Here is a 22,576-nt window from a genome sequence, read left to right on the forward strand (position 1 = left end):
ATCTAAGGTTTCTTCTTGAAGGTGCACTTGCATGCGTCTAATGGTGCGTATCTGCTGTCTGTCTGACATTCGCAGCGGAAACGTGACTCACGTCGTGTCTGAGGGAAACGCAGCGCAGGAACTCTGGAACTGGCTGGAGGAGCAGGGATTCGGAGAGATGCAAGACAAACACGTGCTGAATGTCAGCTGGTTTACTGAGAGCATGAGCGCTGGACGGCCCGTGCCTGTGGAACTGAGACATTACATACAAGTAAGTGCACTTGAGATAACACATGGTTTCATCAATCATACTAAAATAACACAGGTTTATTTGAGCTGTAAATACCATCGCTTTCACCTGCTCTCCAATGCCCCGCCCTCCAAACACATACAACATGAGTCATATGCAGAAAGTTTTTCTGATTGGCTGAAAAAAAGGGTGCTTAGTCAGAGTAGACGCCATGTTTAATTCATAGTTTTCATTTGACATCACACTCTTATAGGAACACCCACCTGGAGGGCAAAACAAGGCTTTCCTCCATTGCCTGCCAGTTATTTTTACCAGGTTTGTACTAAGTACTAATGTAGTAAGACATTAGTATATACTCCAAGTCGAACTACAGATATTCGATTGGGTTCATGTCAGGCCAAGGCATTAACAGAAATTCACCACCATGTTCCTCGAACCACTCTGTGATGATTCTGGCAGTGTGGCATGGCACATTATCCTGTTGGTAATGGCTATCACCAGCAGGGAACACAGTTGCCATGAATGGGTGCACATGGTCTGCAACAATGTTCAGATACCTGACAACTGTCAGGGATTGTGCTGTTGGGATAATGGGGCCTGAAATGTCCCAAGAAAAACGCCACGGCCTGTGTCCGCCTAACTGCATCCAGTTGCCATAGCTTCTGTTGGTAATTGGCGTATCCACACTTGGCCTTCGACGTGATGCACCAGGAATCGTGATTCGTCAGACCGGGCCACTTTCTTTCAATCATCCATGGTCTGATCTCGACGATCTTGTGCTCATTTCACGCGTTGTTGGCGATGCCGTGCAGTTATTTGAAACAGACCCGGCTGTTTGAAATAAACAGTCAGAGGTCCCCGTCCCTCAGAGGAAAAAAAGACAGACAAAAACATTGTATGCAATGCAACTGCAATTAGTTTATCTCTGTTATATTTAGAATTGTATCTCATATTTCGCTCTTAATAATCTATTTATGAACGCGTTCTATCTCTTTAACCAGAACTATTGTTATAATCACAGCCAAAAACCGCATTGTCCCTCAGCCCCTAAGCTTAAATGAAATGATACTAAAACCACCAGTAGGTGGCGGCAAATCATTGTCTTAACGAGTGAGTCATTGAATCATTCAGTCATATGATTTGTTCAAAACGGCTGGACAAAGCAGAAGTGACCAAGTGAGTTGTCAAGTCATTCATTAGAACGATTCATTAAAAAATGCTGATTTGTTCAGTAACGAAACTGAAACTGTGCTCTACTGTTTGAAAATATTTTGTTGGCAAAATAGAGGAAAAACAGACAATATTGTGTCTAAAATGTAAGTCACGGAATAGCCGATTAACTTGTATAAAATCAATATCACATTTGCAAACGTGCTGATATTCGGAAAAACAGCACTTTTGCTTGTGCGATATTGCTTATAAATATTAAAAACAAGAACTTATATGGAGACTTTTTTTGTACAATATCTTGGATTTTGGAAACATTTTTATTAATTTTGGTGCCATTTTTGCCCCAAGCCCTGTTAATTTCCAACTCTGGTGTGTGCGCGCTAAATGAACTATACCAAGAGCGAGATTATGAACACAACGCGGCTGTGAAAGCGTATAGTGAGTTGAGTTTATCTGTTTGGTGTGATGATGTTTAATCTGTAGTCCCATTTCTTGTTGGCAATCACCTTTTTCAAAACAAATAGAAGCTTTAAAAATAGTAAGGAGGTTTTACTGATGTATTATAAGTTGTGGAATAAAATGTGAAAATCTTGAGATCTTGCTCACCACAGACACAGACCAAAAACCTATTTAAAAAAAAACATTGATTCCAAGAAAAGTGGAACAAGAAGTGCTAAAATGCAACTCGTTTCTGGGTTTTGGCCTGCAAAAATACGTCATCAACACTGTATTTGTAAAAGAAAATTGCTTTAGGTTTACAAAAGGGTCTGTAAAATGGGTTGTAATGTTACTGTGAAGTGAAAATATGTTGTTTAAAAATACATAGTATTCAAAAAACACAGGCTACAAATTAGATGTGACCTAAAGACTTTACTTTACAGCCTATTTAATACACTATACAAATTATATATGGCATGTGCCTTGATTCATGCAGTGCTAGAATTCTAAACGAATAAGTGCTGGCCTCATTAATTATTCATATGCTAAACGCTCACACGCGTTTTAGTTTGAGCATCAACGGCAAACATGTTAACTGCAGTCATGATGTTTCACAAGCAGTAATTAAAACAGGTCATGTGCTCATCACATTTTGCGCTGATTTGATCAATATTAACCTTATGAATATGCAAATGAAAACCTTAACTTTCCAAATGCACAGAGTGAAATCCCAAAATCTATATGATTAATCACTAACCAAGGCACTACCATTTTTTTTAATATCTAATTTTTTAATATCTAATTTCTTTACAACATGATGCATTTCAGACTTTTTTCCAGAGAATTAGTATCATACCTGCAAACTCGTCACCTTTCACCTTTATAATCATTTATTAGGTTTATTATTTTATATAACTTTTTATTTTTGTCAAAACCGGTATTTATTTGAACTGTAAAGTTGTTTAAATCCCAGTTTTTATGGTCGTTTTATAGTTTTTGGATGTTACCATAGACATTGGTGTTGTTTCATAAGAATGTTGCTACCTAAACAACATGTATTTCTATTCTATTTTTCAACATGTAGTTCTAAGTTTTAGCTATTTCAAGCACAAAAAGTCCCCTCAGATCTTAAATCTGTTGTACTTTTTGGTGATTTTGTTCTCAGATGTAGTAACCACAACTTGAGCACTGGGTGGCGCTATGGGCCCGAAAGCGTTTCTGACATGAGGTGACACTGTAAATTTAAAAGATATAACAATTTTGGAACTTAAGGTTGAAATTTAAAAAATAAAATGTGTTACAGGTTCTTATACCAATGTGTTTTAAAACATGCAATTGCATTCATGACCAGCAAACGCTCACGAATGCAGGATTTTTACATCCAAATTATCTCCAAAAAGCATTTTGACCCGTGCATTGAGTTCTCTGAGCTTGAATTCGCCTAAATTACATTTCTATAGAAAGCAACTTCACAGCCACTTTGGGAAATAATAGGAAAAGACATTGCATTTCATGTGTTGGTTGCAAAAGCACATTTCATAAAGCCGTAAGGCCAGCGCCCGACAGCCTCAGAGTGATGTTTAATACAGCGCCAAATAGACCCATCAGTGTGACGCCGGGCCTCGTAGCGCATCGCTAACTGACGCTGAAGACTGATTCTCCACCCCTGGACAACGCTGTGGGCGCTTCCACAGCATATGTGCCCCAAATAAAGAAATATGCTGCCTGTTTCAGAAACTCCATTAATCTTTCTTCTCCTCCTCAGTGGGGATACAGACGAGCAGAAGTTGTCCATCTTGCGTCGCCGCCAACCGTGCCCGAAAAGCTGTGCTCTCACCACGCGTCTCGGAGGACGTATGACTGTGAACTTGAGTTTGTCTTTTAGCCGCTTTAGTGCTGCAGACCAGAAAATGTCTTGTTTACTTTTACCCAGCATTGATTGAGGCGTTTGGCATCGAGCGGCTTTGATTGATAAAAGTATAAGAGCCAGGTAATGATGCAGAAGACAATAATTGATCTGCGACATTAAAAGAATAATTCAGCCAAAAATTAGAATTGACTCATGTAAGTCCAGACTCGTATGCTGTTATTTCTTTGAAGTAATTTGCATGCAAAATCTTCATGCAACTCTTTTTCGTATGACAACATAGTGGCCATGATTGTCAAGGACAGAAATGTATATACCAAGTCTGATGAAGTGATTTGATGCTTTGTGTGAAGAATAATGGCGCTTCTAGATGGATCACAGCAGGTTTGATGTCATTGACACTGAACACTATTGATTCTTGTGTGTCAGACTATAAATGAGATTTGAGAAGAGGAGATTATCAATGAACGACTTCAATTTAGGTCTTTTTCTCAAGCAAAGCTATCAGATTTGGAATATGTTGCTAACAAGTCATCTTTTATGCTTTTACGGTCGTTTTTAGTCTTTGGCAGAATGAATCACTATCCATTACTTTTGGATGGAAAATAGAGGCTTTGACAAAGGTGAGAAAATTGAGGACATTTTTAATTTTTGGTCTGAACCAGTGCTATTATTTACATTCATGCATTTGATAGACGCTTTAATCCAAAGGACCTTTCAGTGCATTTAAAGTATACATTCAATCAGTTCCCTGGACCTTGGTGTTGCAAACACTATGATCTGCTCTTTGAGCCACAGAATTAGTATAGCATTTTAGTTTTAGTTAACGATAACAACCCTGCACTGTGAACTATTCCTTTAAAGGGATTGTGATTTGACTTTTTTAACTTTAGTTAGTGTGTAATGTTGCTGTTTGTCGCTCAAAGTTCAATGCAAAGGGAGATATTTTCTTTTGCAGAAATCACTTTTTTTTGGGCTGGTAGGGACTACAACGAACTTCTTCCCGGGTTGGTGACATCACTAACCCTAAAATGTACATAAACCCCGCCCCCGAGAACATACAACAAAGGGGGCGGGGCCATATTGGGCTGCTTTAGAGAAGAGGAAGAGATGTTGTAGTAGAGCGTTGTTGACATGCCGTCATTTTACACTAAACGAGGGCCAATTCAACACTGGATTTGCACAAGAGATGAACATGACGGCACATGCTAGTGGATGAGTTGAATCAACTCCACAGCAACTACATAAATTTATCCACTAACCATTCAGAAACGTCCAGTTTCATTCTGAAAGTTGTAACTTCTTCCTGAGTCTCTCCATCAGTGTCGACTCCGGTTTGAACAATGTAAGGCTGAACACTTTCCTCATTTTGGCTGCGTGAGATTCTCCAGCTTTTGTTGGCGTGTTTTTGCTCACACCCAAATAGGGGCAAATTTAACAAGCTATAATAAATAATCTGTGGGGGATTTTGAGCTGAAACTTCACAGACACATTCTGGGCACACCAGAGACTTATATTACATCTTGTAAAAGGAGCATTATAGGTCCCCTTTAATAATGATGCACAATGTGTGTGTGAGGTGTAGAAATGCTAAAATGCACCGGTTTAGAAGAATTAGCTTTTATTAGCGCTCTAAAAATGGCATGCTTCAGTCGGGTCCCTTTCTCTCCTGAAGAGAAGCTGCAGATATTACACCCACTGACTTGTAACGATTGTAGGAAATGCAGATAAATACGCATCTTGCTGCCATCTAGACGGATGAGATAATCATGGAAGGGTACAGAGAGTGAAGTGTGTGTGTGTGTGTGTGTGTGTGTGTCTTCAGAGACATCTGTTTCACTATCAGTCATGCACTTGGAGAGGAAGTCGAGGCCCAATCAGGAGGGATGTGAACCCGAACCCCGCCAGTGTTCAGGCTGTGATCTCATTAACCTGAGCGGACACAGCTCACCTGTTCAAGTGTTGGTCATTAACCCACAGCAGACGCTTCCCTCACCTGCATTCATTTGATTTCATTGTTTCGCACTGTTGAGGTAAAGTCTATCCTCAGACAAAAAAACCCAAAACAAAACAAAAAAACCCATCAGTTTGCAGCCGTGTGATCGCTCTAATTGTCTAAACATTGTAGTTGTTGCATGAGAGTGAATGCTATTTCTCAGCTTTGTCTCAGTTAAAATCCATGGTGATGGAGAAATATTTGACTGTGGATTTCATACTTGGGTATCTTAAAGGATTAGTTCACTTTTAAATAAACTTTTCCTGATAATTTACTCACCCCCATGTCATCCAAGATGTCCATGTCTTTCTTTCTTCAGTCGAAAAGAAATTAAAGTTTTTGATGAAAACATTCCAGGATTTTTCTCCTTATAGTAGACTTGAATGGGCACCAAATGATTGAAGGTCAAAATTAGTTTCACTGCAGCTTCAAATTGTTCTACATGATCCCAGATGAGAAATAAGGGTCTTATCTAGTGAAACCATCACTCATTTTCTGAAAAAAAATGAAAATTATATAAGTTTTAACCTTAAATGCTCATCTTGAACTAGCTCTCTTCTTCTTCTCCTCTATTAGAATTCCAGCAGTGTAGATGCTGCTACGTGTATTACTGCCCTCCACAGGTCAAAGTTTGAACTAATTTTTATATACTATTGCACTAGCATATTGCATATAAAAATTAGTTCAAACTTTGACCTGTGGAGGGCAGTAATACACGTAGCAGCATCTACACTGCTGGAATTCTAATAGAGGAGAAGCTAGTTCAAGATGAGCATTTAAGGTTAAAACTTATATAATTTTCAATTTTTTTCAGAAAATGAGCAATGATTTCACTAGATAAGACCCTTATTTCTCATCTGGGATCGTGTAGAACAATTTGAAGCTGCAGTGAAACTAATTTTTACCTTCAATCGTTTGGTGCCCATTCAAGTCTACTATAAGGAGAAAAATCCTGGAATGTTTTCATCAAAAACTTTAATTTCTTTTCGACTGAAGAAAGAAAGACATGGACATCTTGGATGACATGGGGGTGAGTAAATTATCAGGAAAAGTTTATTTAAAAGTGAACTAATCCTTTAAGCAATTCTGAGACTTTGTTCAGTCTTCATTTGCTATCCATGTAGTCTGGTTGTTTAGGAGAAAAAATTATATATTAAGGGGGTTTGAATTTGTCAATTTTTTTTGTAGACATTAGAAATGAATGTTTTTCATGAGTGGCAGTGAAAAGGCACCTGAAGTCAGAGACCCACAGAGAGGTCTGGGAAATTAATTTCAAAAGTGCCTTTAACTATCATAACTTAATGGGAAAAGAGCTCAGATTAGTTTCTTATTTTCCCTGAAATAGGCATAATACAGGCATTATATTCAGACTTTTTATGCCTGTGAAGGAGGTGATGCCCCTGACGGCGAATAAATGGCTGTGATTTTTCTCACTTCTGAGCGCTTGATGCTTTTGCTCGAGGGGAGAGAAGATATCAGGCCTCTTTTCATTCAGATATGCAACGTCTCTAAAATAGCTCCCGGTCAGAACAGCATGTTAGCATTCCCTTTCCCTGCATCTCTGAATCGGCCATTATCACAATGTGCCGAGATGATTGCGCAGGTAATTTTCATGGGTACAGACTTCCATCACATCGAGCAATTATTCCCAGGAGCGCTGACATTACAGCTGTAATCCTTTTGAAACCGGGAGAGAGTTGAATATTTCAATGTCTAAATGAAATAGCAATTTATCAGGGATAAACTGGACCTACTGCATCTTTTATGGCTGTAATTGTAAATCATAAAGCTGTAATTGATTCTGATGCTTCCTGTCTTCTAGATGAGGGCCATTATCTTGCTGTTCCCATGACTCCTGTGTGATGAGATTAATGTTCCAGTGTTGGTGAGCTAATATTAGGCATAATGAGACTTTCACATGTTCTGAAGATATTGTGACCATTTACCCCTGAAAAAGATTCCACTGTGATGCTAAGATGTTGTAGGTGGTTGCTAGGGTATTTCGGGTGGTTGCTAGGGTGTTGCTATGCAATTACTCTGCTGTTCTCTTTGGTTGCTAGGGCGTTTTAGGGTGTTAGCTAGGGTGTTTCGTGTGATTGCTTTGATTGCATTACTGATTTTAGGGTGTTCTGGGTGGTTGCTGTGGTGTTGCTATGTGGTTGCCAAGATGCTGCTATGCAGTTGCTTTGGTTTTCTGAGTGGTTACTAGGGCACATGATGTTTTGGCATTGCTACACAATTGCTGGGGTATTCTTGGTGATTGCTATGCAGTTGCTAGGGTGTTCTTGGTGATTAATAGGGCATTGCTACTCAGTTTCTGGGGCATTCTAGGTGGTTGCTAGTAGGGCTGCAACGATTAATCGCGATTAATCGTTTGCAAAATAAAAGTCTGTGTTTACCTAATGTGTTCTGTGTATAATAATTATGTATATATAAATACACACACATACAGGTATAAAGTTTAGAAATATATGCATGTATTATAAATATATATATATTTATATATATTTTATATTACATATAAACATAAATATTTTATATATAAATATAACATTTTTCTTAAATATATACATGAATGTGTGTGTATTTATATATACATAATTATTATACACAGAACACACACATATATATTACGTAAACACAGACTTTTATTTTGCAAACGATTAATTGCGATTAATCGTTGGAGCCCTAGTTGCTAGGATGCTATGTAGTTGCTAGGGTATTTTGGGTGGTCGCTTGGATGTTACTATGCAATTGCTATGGTGTTCTGGGTGGTTGCTAGGGCATTTTAGGGTGTTAGCTGGGGTGTTTTGGGGGATTGCGGTGTTCTGGGTGGTTGCTGCGGTGTTGCTATGTGGTTGCCAAGATGCTGCTATGCAGTTACTATGGTGTTACTAGAGCATAGGGTTAACTTACTAGAGCATAGGGTGTTTTGGCATTGCTATGCAATTGCTGGGGTATTCTGGGTTGTTGCTGGGGGTTGCTATGCAGTTGCTACGGTGTTCTGGTGGTTACTAGGGCATTGCAACACAGTTGCTGGATTTAAGTGAGACGGGTGTTTTTATGTAGGATGGGATATTTTTATGTGGTTGCTAGGGTGTTGCCATGCAATTGCTTGGGTGTTCTGGGTGCTTGCTTGTGCATTACTATGTCATGTTTTGGGGGTGTTCTGGATGGTTGCTGCGGTGTTGCTATTAGTTGCCCTCCTTCATTGTAAGTTGCTAAGGTATTCTAGGTGGTTGCTAGGGTATTTTGGGTGGTTGCTAGGGTGTTACTATGCAATTGCTAGGGTGTTCTGGGTGGTTGCTAGGGTCCATCCTTTATTGTCAGTCTGGGATTTTTCTCAGAATAGCATGAGCAATTACTTGTTTTAGCTGACTCTACAAATAAAAGTAAGTATGGCAGAGTGATTTTATGTGTATTTTACATTGAGAGGCTTTATGAACTGGTTTGCTCAGATTGTAAGATGTTTATATTGGTCTAATGTCGATTGATTTATTGAGTGTCTCTCTCTGTTTATGAGCAGAATCCCGCTGCAGATCAGAGGTCTTGTGCGCATCCGTCAGCCAAACCAGAGTATGCTGTGTCTCAATATGCCTGCCAGAGAAGGACGACATCGGATAACCACAATAAGATATTTACAGTAAGTAAGAGCATACTGAACATGTGCGTTGCTAACCAGACTTCAACATCTTAACCCTAGTGATTTAAACAGGCCACTGAGAATATTATTGTACAACTGACATCACAGTGTTCTTGAGTTATTTTAATCTCTGGCCCACTTGCAGCACAGTATGGACAGAACAGAAGGGGGTCAGCGTACACAGATGGATGGATTCAGTCTGAACTGTCCTAATGAACACACATTAGCTGCTGCAGCTGTACACTATGCCGGATTTGTTGTCTTTTATGATTGTTGCTCACGACAAACATCAAAAAACCTTTTTATGTCAGAACTGGGCTGTAGTGACCATTATAAGGGATGATTTGCTTTTAGAAATTGTCCTCTCAGACAAAAAGAGACTTTCACTGTGCAAATTAGTTTCTAGGGTTTTCTGGGTGGTTTCTTCAGTGTGTTGGATGGATGCCAGGATGTTGCTAAGCGGTTGCTTGGGTGTTCTAGGTGGTTACCAGGGAATTGCTTGGTGGTTTGTAGGGTGTTTTGGATGGTTGCCAGGATGTTGCAAAGCGGTTACTAGGGTGTTCTGGGTGGTTACAGAGGAATTGCTAGATGGTTTCTAGAGTGTTTTAGATGGTTGTCAGGATGTTGCTAAACAGTTGCTTTGGTGTTGTAAGTGGTTACCAGGTTGTTGTTTAGTGGTTTCCAGTGTGTTTTGGGTGGTTGCCAGGATGTTGTTAAGCAGTTACTAGGGTGTTCTGGGCGGCATTGGTACAGCAGATGGTTTTAGAGTGTTCTGGGTGGTTACAAGGGAATTACTAGTTTGTTTCTAGTTTTTTTTTGGTGTTTGCCAGGATGTTGCTAAGCGGTTGATTGTTACCAGGGCGTTGCTAAGTGGTTTCCAGGGTGTTTAGAGTGGTTGCCAGGGTGTTGCTAGGTGGTTTCTAGGGTGTTTTGGATGGTTGCCAAGATGCTGCTAAGCATTTACTAGGGTGTTCTGGGTGGTTTATAGGGTGTTTTGGAAGGTTGCCAGGATGTTGCTAAGTCATTACTAGGGTGTTATGGGTGGTTACCAGGGAATTGCTGGGTGGTTTCCAGGGTATCTTGGATGGTTGCCAGGATGTCGATAAACAGTTGCTTGGGTGTTCTAAGTGGTTACCAGGGTGTTGTTTAGTGGTTTCCAGTGTTTTTGTTTGTTGGTGGCTACCAGGATGTTGCTAAGCATTTGCTAAAGTGTTTTGGGTGGTTACCGGGCATTGCTAAACGGTTTCTAGGGCATTTTGGATGGTTTCCAGGATGCTGCTAAGCAGTTACTAGGGTGTTCTGGGTGATCACCAGGGTGTTGCTAAGTCATTACTAGGGTGTTATGGGTGGTTACCAGGGAATTGCTGGGTGGTTTCCAGGGTATCTTGGATGGTTGCCAGGATGTCGATAAACAGTTGCTTGGGTGTTCTAAGTGGTTACCAGGGTGTTGTTTAGTGGTTTCCAGTGTTTTTGTTTTTTGGTGGCTACCAGGATGTTGCTAAGCATTTGCTAAAGTGTTTTGGGTGGTTACCGGGCATTGCTAAACGGTTTCTAGGGCATTTTGGATGGTTTCCAGGATGCTGCTAAGCAGTTACTAGGGTGTTCTGGGTGATCACCAGGGTGTTGCTAAGTCATTACTAGGGTGTTATGGGTGGTTACCAGGGAATTGCTGGGTGGTTTCCAGGGTATCTTGGATGGTTGCCAGGATGTCGATAAACAGTTGCTTGGGTGTTCTAAGTGGTTACCAGGGTGTTGTTTAGTGGTTTCCAGTGTTTTTGTTTGTTGGTGGCTACCAGGATGTTGCTAAGCATTTGCTAAAGTGTTTTGGGTGGTTACCGGGCATTGCTAAATGGTTTCTAGGGCATTTTGGATGGTTTCCAGGATGCTGCTAAGCAGTTACTAGGGTGTTCTGGGTGATCACCAGGGTGTTGCTAAGTCATTACTAGGGTGTTATGGGTGGTTACCAGGGAATTGCTGGGTGGTTTCCAGGGTATCTTGGATGGTTGCCAGGATGTCGATAAACAGTTGCTTGGGTGTTCTAAGTGGTTACCAGGGTGTTGTTTAGTGGTTTCCAGTGTTTTTGTTTGTTGGTGGCTACCAGGATGTTGCTAAGCATTTGCTAAAGTGTTTTGGGTGGTTACCGGGCATTGCTAAACGGTTTCTAGGGCATTTTGGATGGTTTCCAGGATGCTGCTAAGCAGTTACTAGGGTGTTCTGGGTGATCACCAGGGTGTTGCTAAGTCATTACTAGGGTGTTATGGGTGGTTACAAGGGATTTGCTAGGTGGTTTCTAGGGTGTTATATAATGTTGCTAGTATGTTGCAAAGTGGTTACTAGGGTGTTTTGGGTGGTTATCAGGAATTGCTAGATGGTTTCTAGGGTGTGTTGGTTGGTTGCCAGGATGTTGTTAAGCGGTTGCTAGAGTGTTCTGGGTGGTTACTAGAGAATTGCTAGATAGTTTCTAGGGTGTTTGGACGGTTACCAGACCAGTGTTTCTCAACTGGTGGGTCCAAAAGTGGGTATTCATAGGACCGTTCTGAATGGGTTGCGGAGTGTGCAGTCAAATAAACATCATCAACAACAAAAAACATATTCAGCGTGTTTAGTCTCTGGTCTGTGTTAACGTTCTGTTTACAGACTTCGTAATTTTCCACACAAATGACAAATTTTGGGAAATAATTGAAAAGCAGTTTGTTTGCAAGTCCAGAATAGAGATCGGCCAAAATAAAACTAAAAACAGTTCAGATTTATGGCCGGTGGACTAGTGCATCTCTATTTTTTATTATTGTTTAAATCATCCCCCAGGCCGGATTGGACACCTTTTGTGGGCCGTATGTTTGACACCCCTGCCCTAACCCTATCGTAACCCCACCCATTAGGTGTATAGAGGTGGAGCTGGACTAGTGAAGCACAGCTTGATTAATCATGCAGCCCTAGTGGAAATTCAGGCGTAATCACTAGACAGATGTTGTTTTGTCTTGCGATTTGTGTTTGGAAGGTTAGAGGCCTGTTATCAGTTGTCAAGCAAAACTTCAGTCATGTTCTGCTTTAAATATTTATTTGATACTTCAACATAAACCCAACAGATTCACCTTGAGCTTCTCAGAGGCAAATCTTGAGACTCTGCCAGAACTGCTAAACTTTCTGTGTTCAGAGCCAGAATTAGACTGACATACACCGGAGGTTTAAGAGCTTTTGGATGCGCGAGGCGTTGCTCACTGTGCTCCTGATTATTACAGCTGATGTGTTGTTATGCTGTGATTCTTTGAACATTAATCAAGAGAAAAACAGTGTAAGATTACGCTTTATTTCAGATTTGACATTTGTGCAAACTCACATTTTGTGATCGGCAATATTAATAAATCAATTACGATGAAAGAGAAAAACACCCAAGACTGACGAGGTGAGGTGAACTGTAAACGAGAGCACAGATTAAATTCTCTTCTGTTTTTCACTCGCAAATAGGATATTTTAATGGGAAACAGAGACTTGATTGTCTATTGCCAGGAGAGAAAAACACCTACAATGCAAACACATTATTGAGAATAATGATTGAGCAGGGGGATGAGATGAGCTCAGTGGAGTTTGTGAGAGATAAACTATTTGGTTTAGGCTACAAATATCAAATGTGTGAATTTTAGGGCCCTATTACACATCCGGCGCAATGCGATGCCAGGCACGATGCAAGTGTTTTTTGCTAGTTTCAGCCCAACGCAGTTATCATTTTCACGTCCAGCGCCACGTTGTTTAAATAGCAAATGCATACGTGACCATCTGTTCGCCCATGGGCGTGCTGGTCTGAAAACGAGGTGTGTTCAGGTGCATTGTTGGCGTGTTGCTATTTTGAGGCAACTGAAAATGACTGCATCATTGACAAACAAAAACCTAGTCTAAAGTCAATGGTGGTATTTTTTTTTTTTTGTTGTTATTTATAGGGCACATTAGTAATATGAGCCTATAGGCGGGTGCACAACGCGCGTACACTCTGCTTGTTACACACACAGGGATACGCAGCAGCACACAAACATGCCAAATATTAAAATAAATAGAGTACAACGTAAAATATTATTATTGTGTACATAAAGATAAATATGTCATAATGGATAGTCATTGCATGTATCAGAATGACCTATTTGCTATAATGACGAATGAAACTGGCTAATTATTTGACCAATCGTGGCAGTACACATGTATTAAAACTGACTCGTCAGGTTGTGGGTGTCTATATTCCACCATGTAAATAGCGAATCCGCTATGGTGCAGGCGTAACTGGCTTTTAAAGGGAAAGGGAGATGAGACTCTCATTGGTTTATTGCACGTTACGCCCAAAACACACCCATGGCTCATTAAGAGACTAGGTACAACCCTTTTGGATCATGCGCCTGGCGTGCAGACCATTTTTTCCGTCGTTAAACTAGCAAAAGTGGATTGGGACACGCCCTAAGTGCACATACGCCGTGCACTTCAGACCATAAGCTTAGATTGTTAAACTAGAGCCCTTAGTCTTTTATATATTAAATTATTTAACTGTTGTATCAAATATTTCTACTTTATTGAGCATTTGCTGACATGGGCATTGTGTTTATGAATGCATAAGTAACTCAGAGGTGTTTAAATTACTCTTTAGGTTTATCAGTAACGTGTTTTCAATCAGTTTAATCCACATTTTGTGCATACTTCAAATTTAACAGTTTTGCTTTTCATGCCGCTGATGTGAAGTTTAGTCACCGTTCTGTTTTAGTGATGGTAAGGAGCGATCGAAGGAGATTCGAGATAACAGGTGTGCAGACTGAACAGAGCAGGTGTCAGAAACTCATGAGCATGATTTATTCTGTGAACTGTCAATCACACATCTTTTCCCAGGCTACATTTATTTGATCAAAAATACAGCAAAAACGGTAATATTGTGAAATATTATTACAATTTAAAAGAAGTGTTTTCTATTTGAACATATTTTAAAATGTAATTTATTCCTGTGATGCAAAGCTGAATTTTCAGCATCACATCAGTCTTCAGTGTCACATGACTTTTCCCCTCTTTCTCTCTCTCTTGCATTCTTTCATCATCGCTTTCTCGAAAGGTCTAGTCTTTCAGTTGCCATCACTCCATCTTTACCAGGCTTTCACATCAGTCAATATATTGGCATGCAGCGGCACTGACTGACACTCTGTGCAAGTTTGAGGAAAAACCTTGTGTAAATGAATACTGGCTGATTCAATGTGGAGGGTGTAAATGCACATTAATGAGCAGGAGCGCAGGCCGCCGTCGCATGTTGTTTGCTTTCATCTCTTGGCCTCTGGTGCCGCAGTTGCAATGACAGCAGCCTAGCGATGGTGTTTCCCGCCTGGATGAATCAATCTCTGTAACGACCCTGTGGGCCGAGCTCTCCAGCACCCTGTGCTTCATCATACAGCAGACGGGAATCACAGGCACGTTTGGTAATGAAAGTCAACACACATGGACAATCATGAAAGTGTTGTGTTGTGTATGTGTTATTCAGGATTTGTTTGGTATTTGTCTCACAGAAGCAGATATGGTGGTCATTATGTGTGCTGCTGCATGGATGAAAGTGTCTGGAAAGCCTTTTTTTGTCCATTATTTGCTGCTTGTTTCAGAGCTGCTCTACGGTTCTGTGGCTGTATAATAAAAGTTTCTCTAGGAAAAATGTTCATGTTGTGCAGGCAGTATAGTATGTTCTGCGCTGATATAAGAATGCATTATGGAGTCATTCAGCATTGGAGGAATATATTCTGACATAAATAAAGGATTGGTAGTGAAGTCAACGGTTGAGTCCACTTGTCAAAACTGGAAATAAATTTTCCTGGAGTCAGGAGAGGTTTAATGACATATCATTTTACGTAGCCAACACTGCATCCAAAATCTCATACTGTATAGTAGATTTGGTTTGAAACTTACTTTGCAACCATTGAAAAGTATGTTCTATTTAGTATGAAATGTACATCTGCTGTGTTGTCATTGTCATGTGACCTATGGCGTCAGTTGCACCGCTTCACTGCCATTCACAAATCCTCTACCGTGGCCTTATGGGATAGGAAACTGTCCATCGGATGCACCCTTCAGAATCTCGCTGGAAGTAGTAGGTCATCCGTGTTTTTTGCCTACTGTTTTATGAATGCTATCAGATACATTACTTGGCTCACATACTATTTTTCACCTACTATATAGTATGGAAGTAGGCATATTCTGATGCAGTGCAAGAACAGCCCATTTGTCCAATTAAAGCAACCAATCACAGGTAGTTTTGTTTTTATGTGCTGTTTGCAGGCAAGATTAAATAAATGCTAATGGTATATATAGACATATATAGATATAGACATATGAGACACCATACTTGGCCACACGTCACTTCATTTTTCACTTTCATATGTGTATAATAGGGTGTAACAGTACATGTATTCATCACAGTACGGACATCACGGTTCGGTGCATACAGTCAGATAATGAATACAGTCAGTCACAGGCGATCCACACTCCAATCCAGAAGGGGGCTCTTATGGTAATGCAACACTGTTTGCTAACTGCCACAACAGGAAAAAGCGCAGAAGAAGAAGAACAGACGATCTATGCATAGATGCGTTTACATGTAATCTCTCAACTAGTGTTTCAACTGCAGAAAGAAATCAATAAAACAGCTTGAGAATAAAATCTCACGTAGCATTACATTTACCTCAGGCAAGTCATTTAGTGTCCACAGCATGTTAGTTCACTAGAGAAATTAACTCTAGAGGGGTGCATTTAATTAATGCATTAAATGCATAAATACATAAATAATGCATTTAATCTAATAATTTCATAATTAGATTTAGAAGTTAATGCAAAACCTGCCTTATGTGCAATTTACATGTTTTTTGTTTTTTTTTGAGTCTTGATTATTATATCTAAAAATAAATATCAACTGAATTTAATAGTTTGGGCTCTGTTGTTAATTGTAACCTTTAATATTATAATAAGGTGTAAGTAAGGGCTCCCTATATATAGTTTACAGCATTCGCTTTATCCATAAGAAAATATTAATCATATTTTATTTAAAGAGAGAGACACAATTTGTTCAATAAACCACTGTTTAATAAAAAAGAAGAAAAAATTAGCAATTTTATGTTTAGTTTTCTCCCCCCCGAACTGTGACTTCAGTACCGAGGTACGTACCGAAACATGGGGTGTTTACTGCTACATCCCTAATATATGCATAACCTGATATTGCTGAGTTCAACATGTTCCTGGGTCAACATTTTTGTTGATCCTGGAACAACATTCAAATCAACCAATTAGATTTCAGGGACAAGTTTACAGATTATGTCAAGTTTAGGCTTAAAATCATGAATTGGTGCTTCTACATCAGTGTTATTCATTTATCATTTCCCTCTGATTTTTGGGATAATTTATGGGTAGGGTTAGGTTTAGGGGTAGGATAGGGCTGCATGATATATCGCATGAGATTGTCACGCGCATTTCGTCAGTAAAGCCGATTCCCTGATTACCGCTAAATCGCCATCACCTGCTTTCAAATAGAGCGGCATTTAATAGATAGAGCCGTAGATCACTGAAAAGCCACGCAATATCGCGTTCATTATCGAAGGCGATTCATCTGCGATATGAACGCGATATTGCGTGGCTTTTCAGTGATCTACGGCTCTGTCTATTAAATGGCGCTCTATCTATCTATGACGAAATGCGCGTGACAATCTCATGCGATATATCGTGCAGCCCTAGGGTAGGAATAGGGTTAAGATTAAATTTTCAGGAACGCATCCAGCTCGGCAATATCAGGACGAGCCCTAATATATAGTAAAAGTTGCATAGCATCAGATGATTCCTGTAGATTGAAACTGTAATCTGCTGTTTCTGCCGTTGTTGTGTGCAATATACATCAAATGCTCCGTCGGAGTCTCAGACTAACCTTCAGATAACCCAGAGTATGAGTTTGATTGTAATTGTCTACTGGGGGGGGGGAAAAAAAAAATCAATGAGTAAAAAATCAACATTTAGCATTGCATCTGAACTAAACTTTGATCTAAACCAAACAAACAATTTTACAGTCTTATTGCAGTGACTCCCACTCATTCATCATACGCTCAATACTAATATAATATTATGCCATTATAGCAGCAGACACTGCAGATGTGTGTTCATCAAAGCAGCAGATCTCGTCTGGAGTTCCCGGTAAGCCTCTGTTAGAAGTGAGCTAGAGAGAGTTTCCTTTGGCACAGCAGGAGCTCAAACACACACACACACTCCCGCTGTCCTCACACTCCAGGACACAAGCTTACGGCACAGCAGGACTCGACCCCGTGACCTCCGGCATTACCAGCCCGCTGCTCTCATTAACCAGTACCGCGAGAGGAGCCGCGCGTGTGTATATGTACAGGAGACTGTGTGTGTTTTTGGTGTCAAGGGTGTTGTGTATGTCATGGTTGAGAGGGTTTTTAAATATGTCTGGGCACATTCATGTCATGAAAACAAAGCGGGTTCATGTATTGATTCACACCGGCCTGTTGTACATACTAAATGTGTGGTGCTGTTCCTGACTAACCTCAGTACTCAAGGGGGCGATAGAGTTTCCTTCAAGCTAGTGTAGCTTGATAAATACATGCACACATGCCTAAAAACTCTTGATTGTGTTTTTGGCCTCTACTAGAACAGGTTTTCATGCTTGAATGTTCACTATTTTTCACATATTTGACATTGTTGCAGCTCCTCTCTTCCCAGTCTATCAGTAACGCCCTGTTTAGTTCCTGTCTCTGTGAAGCCCCTCCTTCTGAAAAGCACAGTGCGCTCTGATTGGTCGGCTGGAGCAGTGTGTTGTGATTGGTCAAGAGCTTGGGAATTGTCCCGTCCCTTGCCATTACTGCCAGTTTCAACACACTAATGTCACAAATATCTGAACATTCTTAAATCAAGATGCATTTACTTGAGAAGCAAAATGACATATGATAACAAGTGTTTTGAAAAATATATCAGAACTTTCACTTAAAACAAGTTAATATCTGCAGATGAGGTGTATGCAAAATAATTTTGTTTTCCCTTTGAATGAAGTTGATTTTTCTGACCCCACTGGCAGATATTTTGTCTTGTTTTTAGCATTTCAGCATTAATATCTTAAAGGTGATGATACACGGGGCAACTTTTTGAGCAATGTTGCCGGGCAATGTTGCTTGGGCACTTTCCCACTGAGAATGAGCAACAAATATATATCTGGATACGTTAGATCGGTCGTTGGCAATTTTTTGAGATCCTCCAATCAGAATGTTAGCAGTCGATCACGTGACCGGTTCGGAGATTTCAGAAAAAATTAAAACAAGATGGCGGCCTCTCACCAGCAGTGGAGCGGAGAAAAGGAGTGTGAACTTTTATCTTTTTACGCTAGTAAGTTGTCATGCGTCAACCCAAAACAGGGAATTTACCTCATATATTGCTTAAAATACCAACAACTGTCCGAAAGTAATGTGTGTATGCTGTAATGAAGCTATTGAATGATTTCAGTTAAATACTAAAAAGACGGGATTTTTTTAACGTCTCCAGTAACGTAGGCTGTAGGGCATTTGACATTTGAATAGCTTTTGATGCGATCGACGCGGGTTCGAATCCGCCTTTTGCCGAACTCGCTCTTCTCCCTTTTCCTGTCACAAATCAGATCGGAAAGGCATTTATTTTTAATAAAAATGAAGAAAATATTTGAAAAGTTGAAATAAAGTGCCTAACAAGTGTTTATAATAAAGTATTTATTGAGTTGGCAATAGATTTGCTCCTCTCTGATTAGTTGCTGCCAACTGTCCGTTGCCCTAATTAGTTGCCCTGTGTCTCATCAGGTTGCCCGTTGACGGCAACAGTGCCCAGCAACATTGCTCAAAAAGTTGCCCCGTGTATCATCACCTTAAGTCATTTTGCTTCTCAAGTAAATATATCTTTATATCTTTTTGATTCATTTTTTTTAGGTATTTGTACGGAAGAGGATTAGGGCCAAGCAATAATAAAAAAATAAAACCATCTCGAGATTAAAGTTGTTAAATTTCGAGAAAAAAAGTTGAAATAAAATGTTGAGAATAAACTCGTTAAATTACGAGAAAAAAACGTGTTAAATTTCGAGAAAAAAAAGTCAAAATAAAATGTTGAGAATAAACTCGTTAAATTACGAGAAAAAAGTCGTTAAATTTCGAGAAAAAAGTTGAGATAAAATGTTGAGAATAAAGTCATTAAATTACGAGAAAAAAGTTGTTAAATTACGAGAACAAATTTGTTAAGTTATGAGAACAAATTCGTTAAATTACAAATTTGTTCTCGTAATTTAGTGATTTTTTTCTCATGATTTAATGACTTTATTCTCAACATTTTATCTCGACTTTTTTCTCAAAATTTAACGAGTTTTTTCTCGTAATTTAATGACTTTATTCTCATAATTTAACAAATTTGTTCTCGTAATTTAATAAATTTTTTCTCGTAATTTAATGACTTTATTCTCAACATTTTATCTCGACTTTTTTCTCGAAATTTAACGACATTTTTCTCATAATTTAACAAATTTGTTCACGTAATTTAATGACTTTTTTCTCGAAATTTAATGACTTTATTCTCAACATTTTATCTTGACTTTTTTCTCGAAATTTAACTTCATTTTTCTCATAATTTAACAAATTTGTTCTCGTAATTTAATGACTTTTTTCTCGTAATTTAATGACTTTATTCTCACTACATTTTTCTCATAATTTAATGACTTTTTTCTCGTAATTTAATGACTTTATTCTCAACATTTTATCTCGACTTTTTTCTTGAAATTTAACGAGTTTTTTCTCGTAATTTAATTACTTTATTCCCAACATTTTATTTAGACTTTTTTCTCGAAATTTAACGAGTTTTTTCTCGAAATTTAACAACTTTAATCTCGAGATGGTTTTATTTTTTTTCATTATTGCTTGGCCCTAATCCTCTTCCGTATATTTGTAAAGGAAAACAAACATTTTTTTTTTGCAGTGTGTTCCAATCACAGACAAATTTGTGATTTTCCTACTTGATATCTTTGACTTTGTATCATAAGTTTTTTCCATTTCTCCAAGACTCAGATAACATTTAAAGAAATTCGTTGCAATGCAATCATTTGCTTTGCATTTATTTTTATTGTCAAAAAAGCAGTGAATGCACAAATAGCAGAGGTTAATTTCCAGTGTTTTATACACCTGCAAGACAGATTTATCATGATGTAATGAAGTTAATTTGCACAAAAGTCAATGGTTCTCATTAACTGTGTGCATCTTTCATCTTCATACACCGGTATCTCGATGAAATCAAGTTATGGATTTCTGCATGAATGAAGGTGGAAGTCTGACTTGAAGTGGTGTTTCTGTTTTCACGTTTCACGTCTCCCAGAATGAGTATTGTAAATTCAGTTTTTCTGAGTTGAATGGCACAGAGCATTAATTAATCATCTTAAAGTTCACTATTACATCATTTTTTTTAGCTGCAAACATTTCAGACGTGTGGCTGCTTCGGCTTCACGTTCACTGCCATTTTTATCAAGTGGAAAATTTAAGCTTTACAATCTTCTTTTCTGTTGTCCAAGGAATTATGAGCTCTCTCTCTATATATAATTTATATGCACACACATATATTGTTATTTAATATATTTATATTTAGATGTATATATGTGTGTGTATAAATAAATATAGCTTAGTAAGATTTTTGGCATTGTGTCTTTTCATTGACGGTTAAGCACATTTTCTCTTGATGATCATAGGTTTCATGACACTCACTGTACAATTTTTATAATAAAGAATAAGTAGATGTGTTCAAGCTTTGGACTGGAACTGTAAAACAGGTTGGTTTCATTTTAAAAGAGTGATTTCATGAGTGCACACCATTGTTCATCTCTCTCAATATATGTTGTGCGAACATGTGCGCTCACATATGCGCGTGCCAGCGGCCCTCAGGGAAACGCTTGTGAACAAGTGGAAAATGACAGGTTCCTCTCCACTGATCACAGACCCACGAGTCTCTGTGAGGTCATCTGAAAAACACCCTGGCACAGAAGCACAGCATGATGGGAGGAATGTGGAGGAAAGAGTGCCAAGGCGCTCTGTGATTGCTGTCCGCCTGGCTTCACGGGTCACTGCGCAGCCAGTGTAAACCTACACCGGACTTTCTTTCTTTTCTCACCTGTTTTCCCCACTCGTACTGCCTTTTATTTGACCTTTTTGCATTTTATCCTCATTCATATTTTCAGTGTTTTTCACACTTCATCTGCGCCTGTCTGCTGCCGTCATTCTTTACCGTCTCTGTGCCGTAGGATGCGTTGGAGGTCCTGGCAGAGAACATGGAGTTCAGTGGGAACCAAGGGCCATGCCTGGCGTTTCGGAGGGCCGCATCAGTGCTCAAGAGTCTCCCTGCTGCCCTACAATGCCTGGAGGAGACACACCGTCTGCCCTGTCTGGGAGAACACAGCAAGGCCATCGTGGAGGTGCGGTATGAGACCTATCCATTCCCTCTCTCTCTCTCTCTCTCTCTCTGTCTGTCGGTCTCTCTGAAACCACATCAGCAGTCAGCTGACCACGTCTGAGGTCATCAGAGCAGCTCTTCTCCTGCTGAGGGTCTAATAAACCTTCACATTGCTGCTGTTTATTTTCCTGAGGGTGAAAGCAGCAAGACATTGTGCTGAAAGAAAAACAAAACATTTCGCAAACAGAAGTTCGGTTGGTTTTAAATGAGATAAAATGTCAGAATGTGTCCGGGTCACGTTTCACCCTACAATTTTATTGTTATAAAAATTATTGTCATGCACATTTCCCCCTAAAATTCTCTTTACACTGTTATTAAAAAAATTTAAATTGTAATCTATGTCATTTTGTATTTGGTATATTTTATTCTCATTTAAATGTAAAAAATGTTAATGGTTAAAATCTTTATATACTTTTTTTGTTAAATAATTACATATATTACAATATATATTTGTTTTCCCCAGTCGTACTGCCTTTTATTTGACTTTTTTGCATTTTATCCTCATTTTATCGAGATTTCAGAGCATTATTTCCTGTTTGGTCCTTCTTATTTGCATAGAAAACCATTATTTTAAATTGAAATAAAATTAAATTTTAAATCAAATGTGATCAAGCTTTGGTGAGCAGAAGAGACTATAAAACAATAAAAATTTTAATATATATATATATATATATATATATATATATATATATATATATATATATATATATATATATATATATATATATA

The 22,576-nt window shown here is 39.0% G+C and overlaps 1 protein-coding gene across 5 annotated transcripts in view; it reads left to right on the plus strand.

Moving 5' to 3' along the window:
• The window catches only part of dntt (deoxynucleotidyltransferase, terminal), a 180,857-nt gene that overhangs the window by 45,260 nt on the left and 113,021 nt on the right, over positions 1–22,576 (plus strand). For all 5 annotated transcript variants that reach the window (XM_048204013.1, XM_048204016.1, XM_048204018.1 and 2 more), the window contains 3 exons: positions 76–250; positions 9,227–9,343; positions 21,639–21,809. In XM_048204013.1, coding sequence (XP_048059970.1) covers positions 76–250; positions 9,227–9,343; positions 21,639–21,809 — 463 coding nt within the window. The remainder of the gene's footprint in view (positions 1–75; positions 251–9,226; positions 9,344–21,638; positions 21,810–22,576) is intronic.

Source organism: Megalobrama amblycephala, linkage group LG10 (genome assembly GCF_018812025.1).
Source record: "Megalobrama amblycephala isolate DHTTF-2021 linkage group LG10, ASM1881202v1, whole genome shotgun sequence".
Classification (NCBI taxonomy): domain Eukaryota; kingdom Metazoa; phylum Chordata; class Actinopteri; order Cypriniformes; family Xenocyprididae; genus Megalobrama; species Megalobrama amblycephala.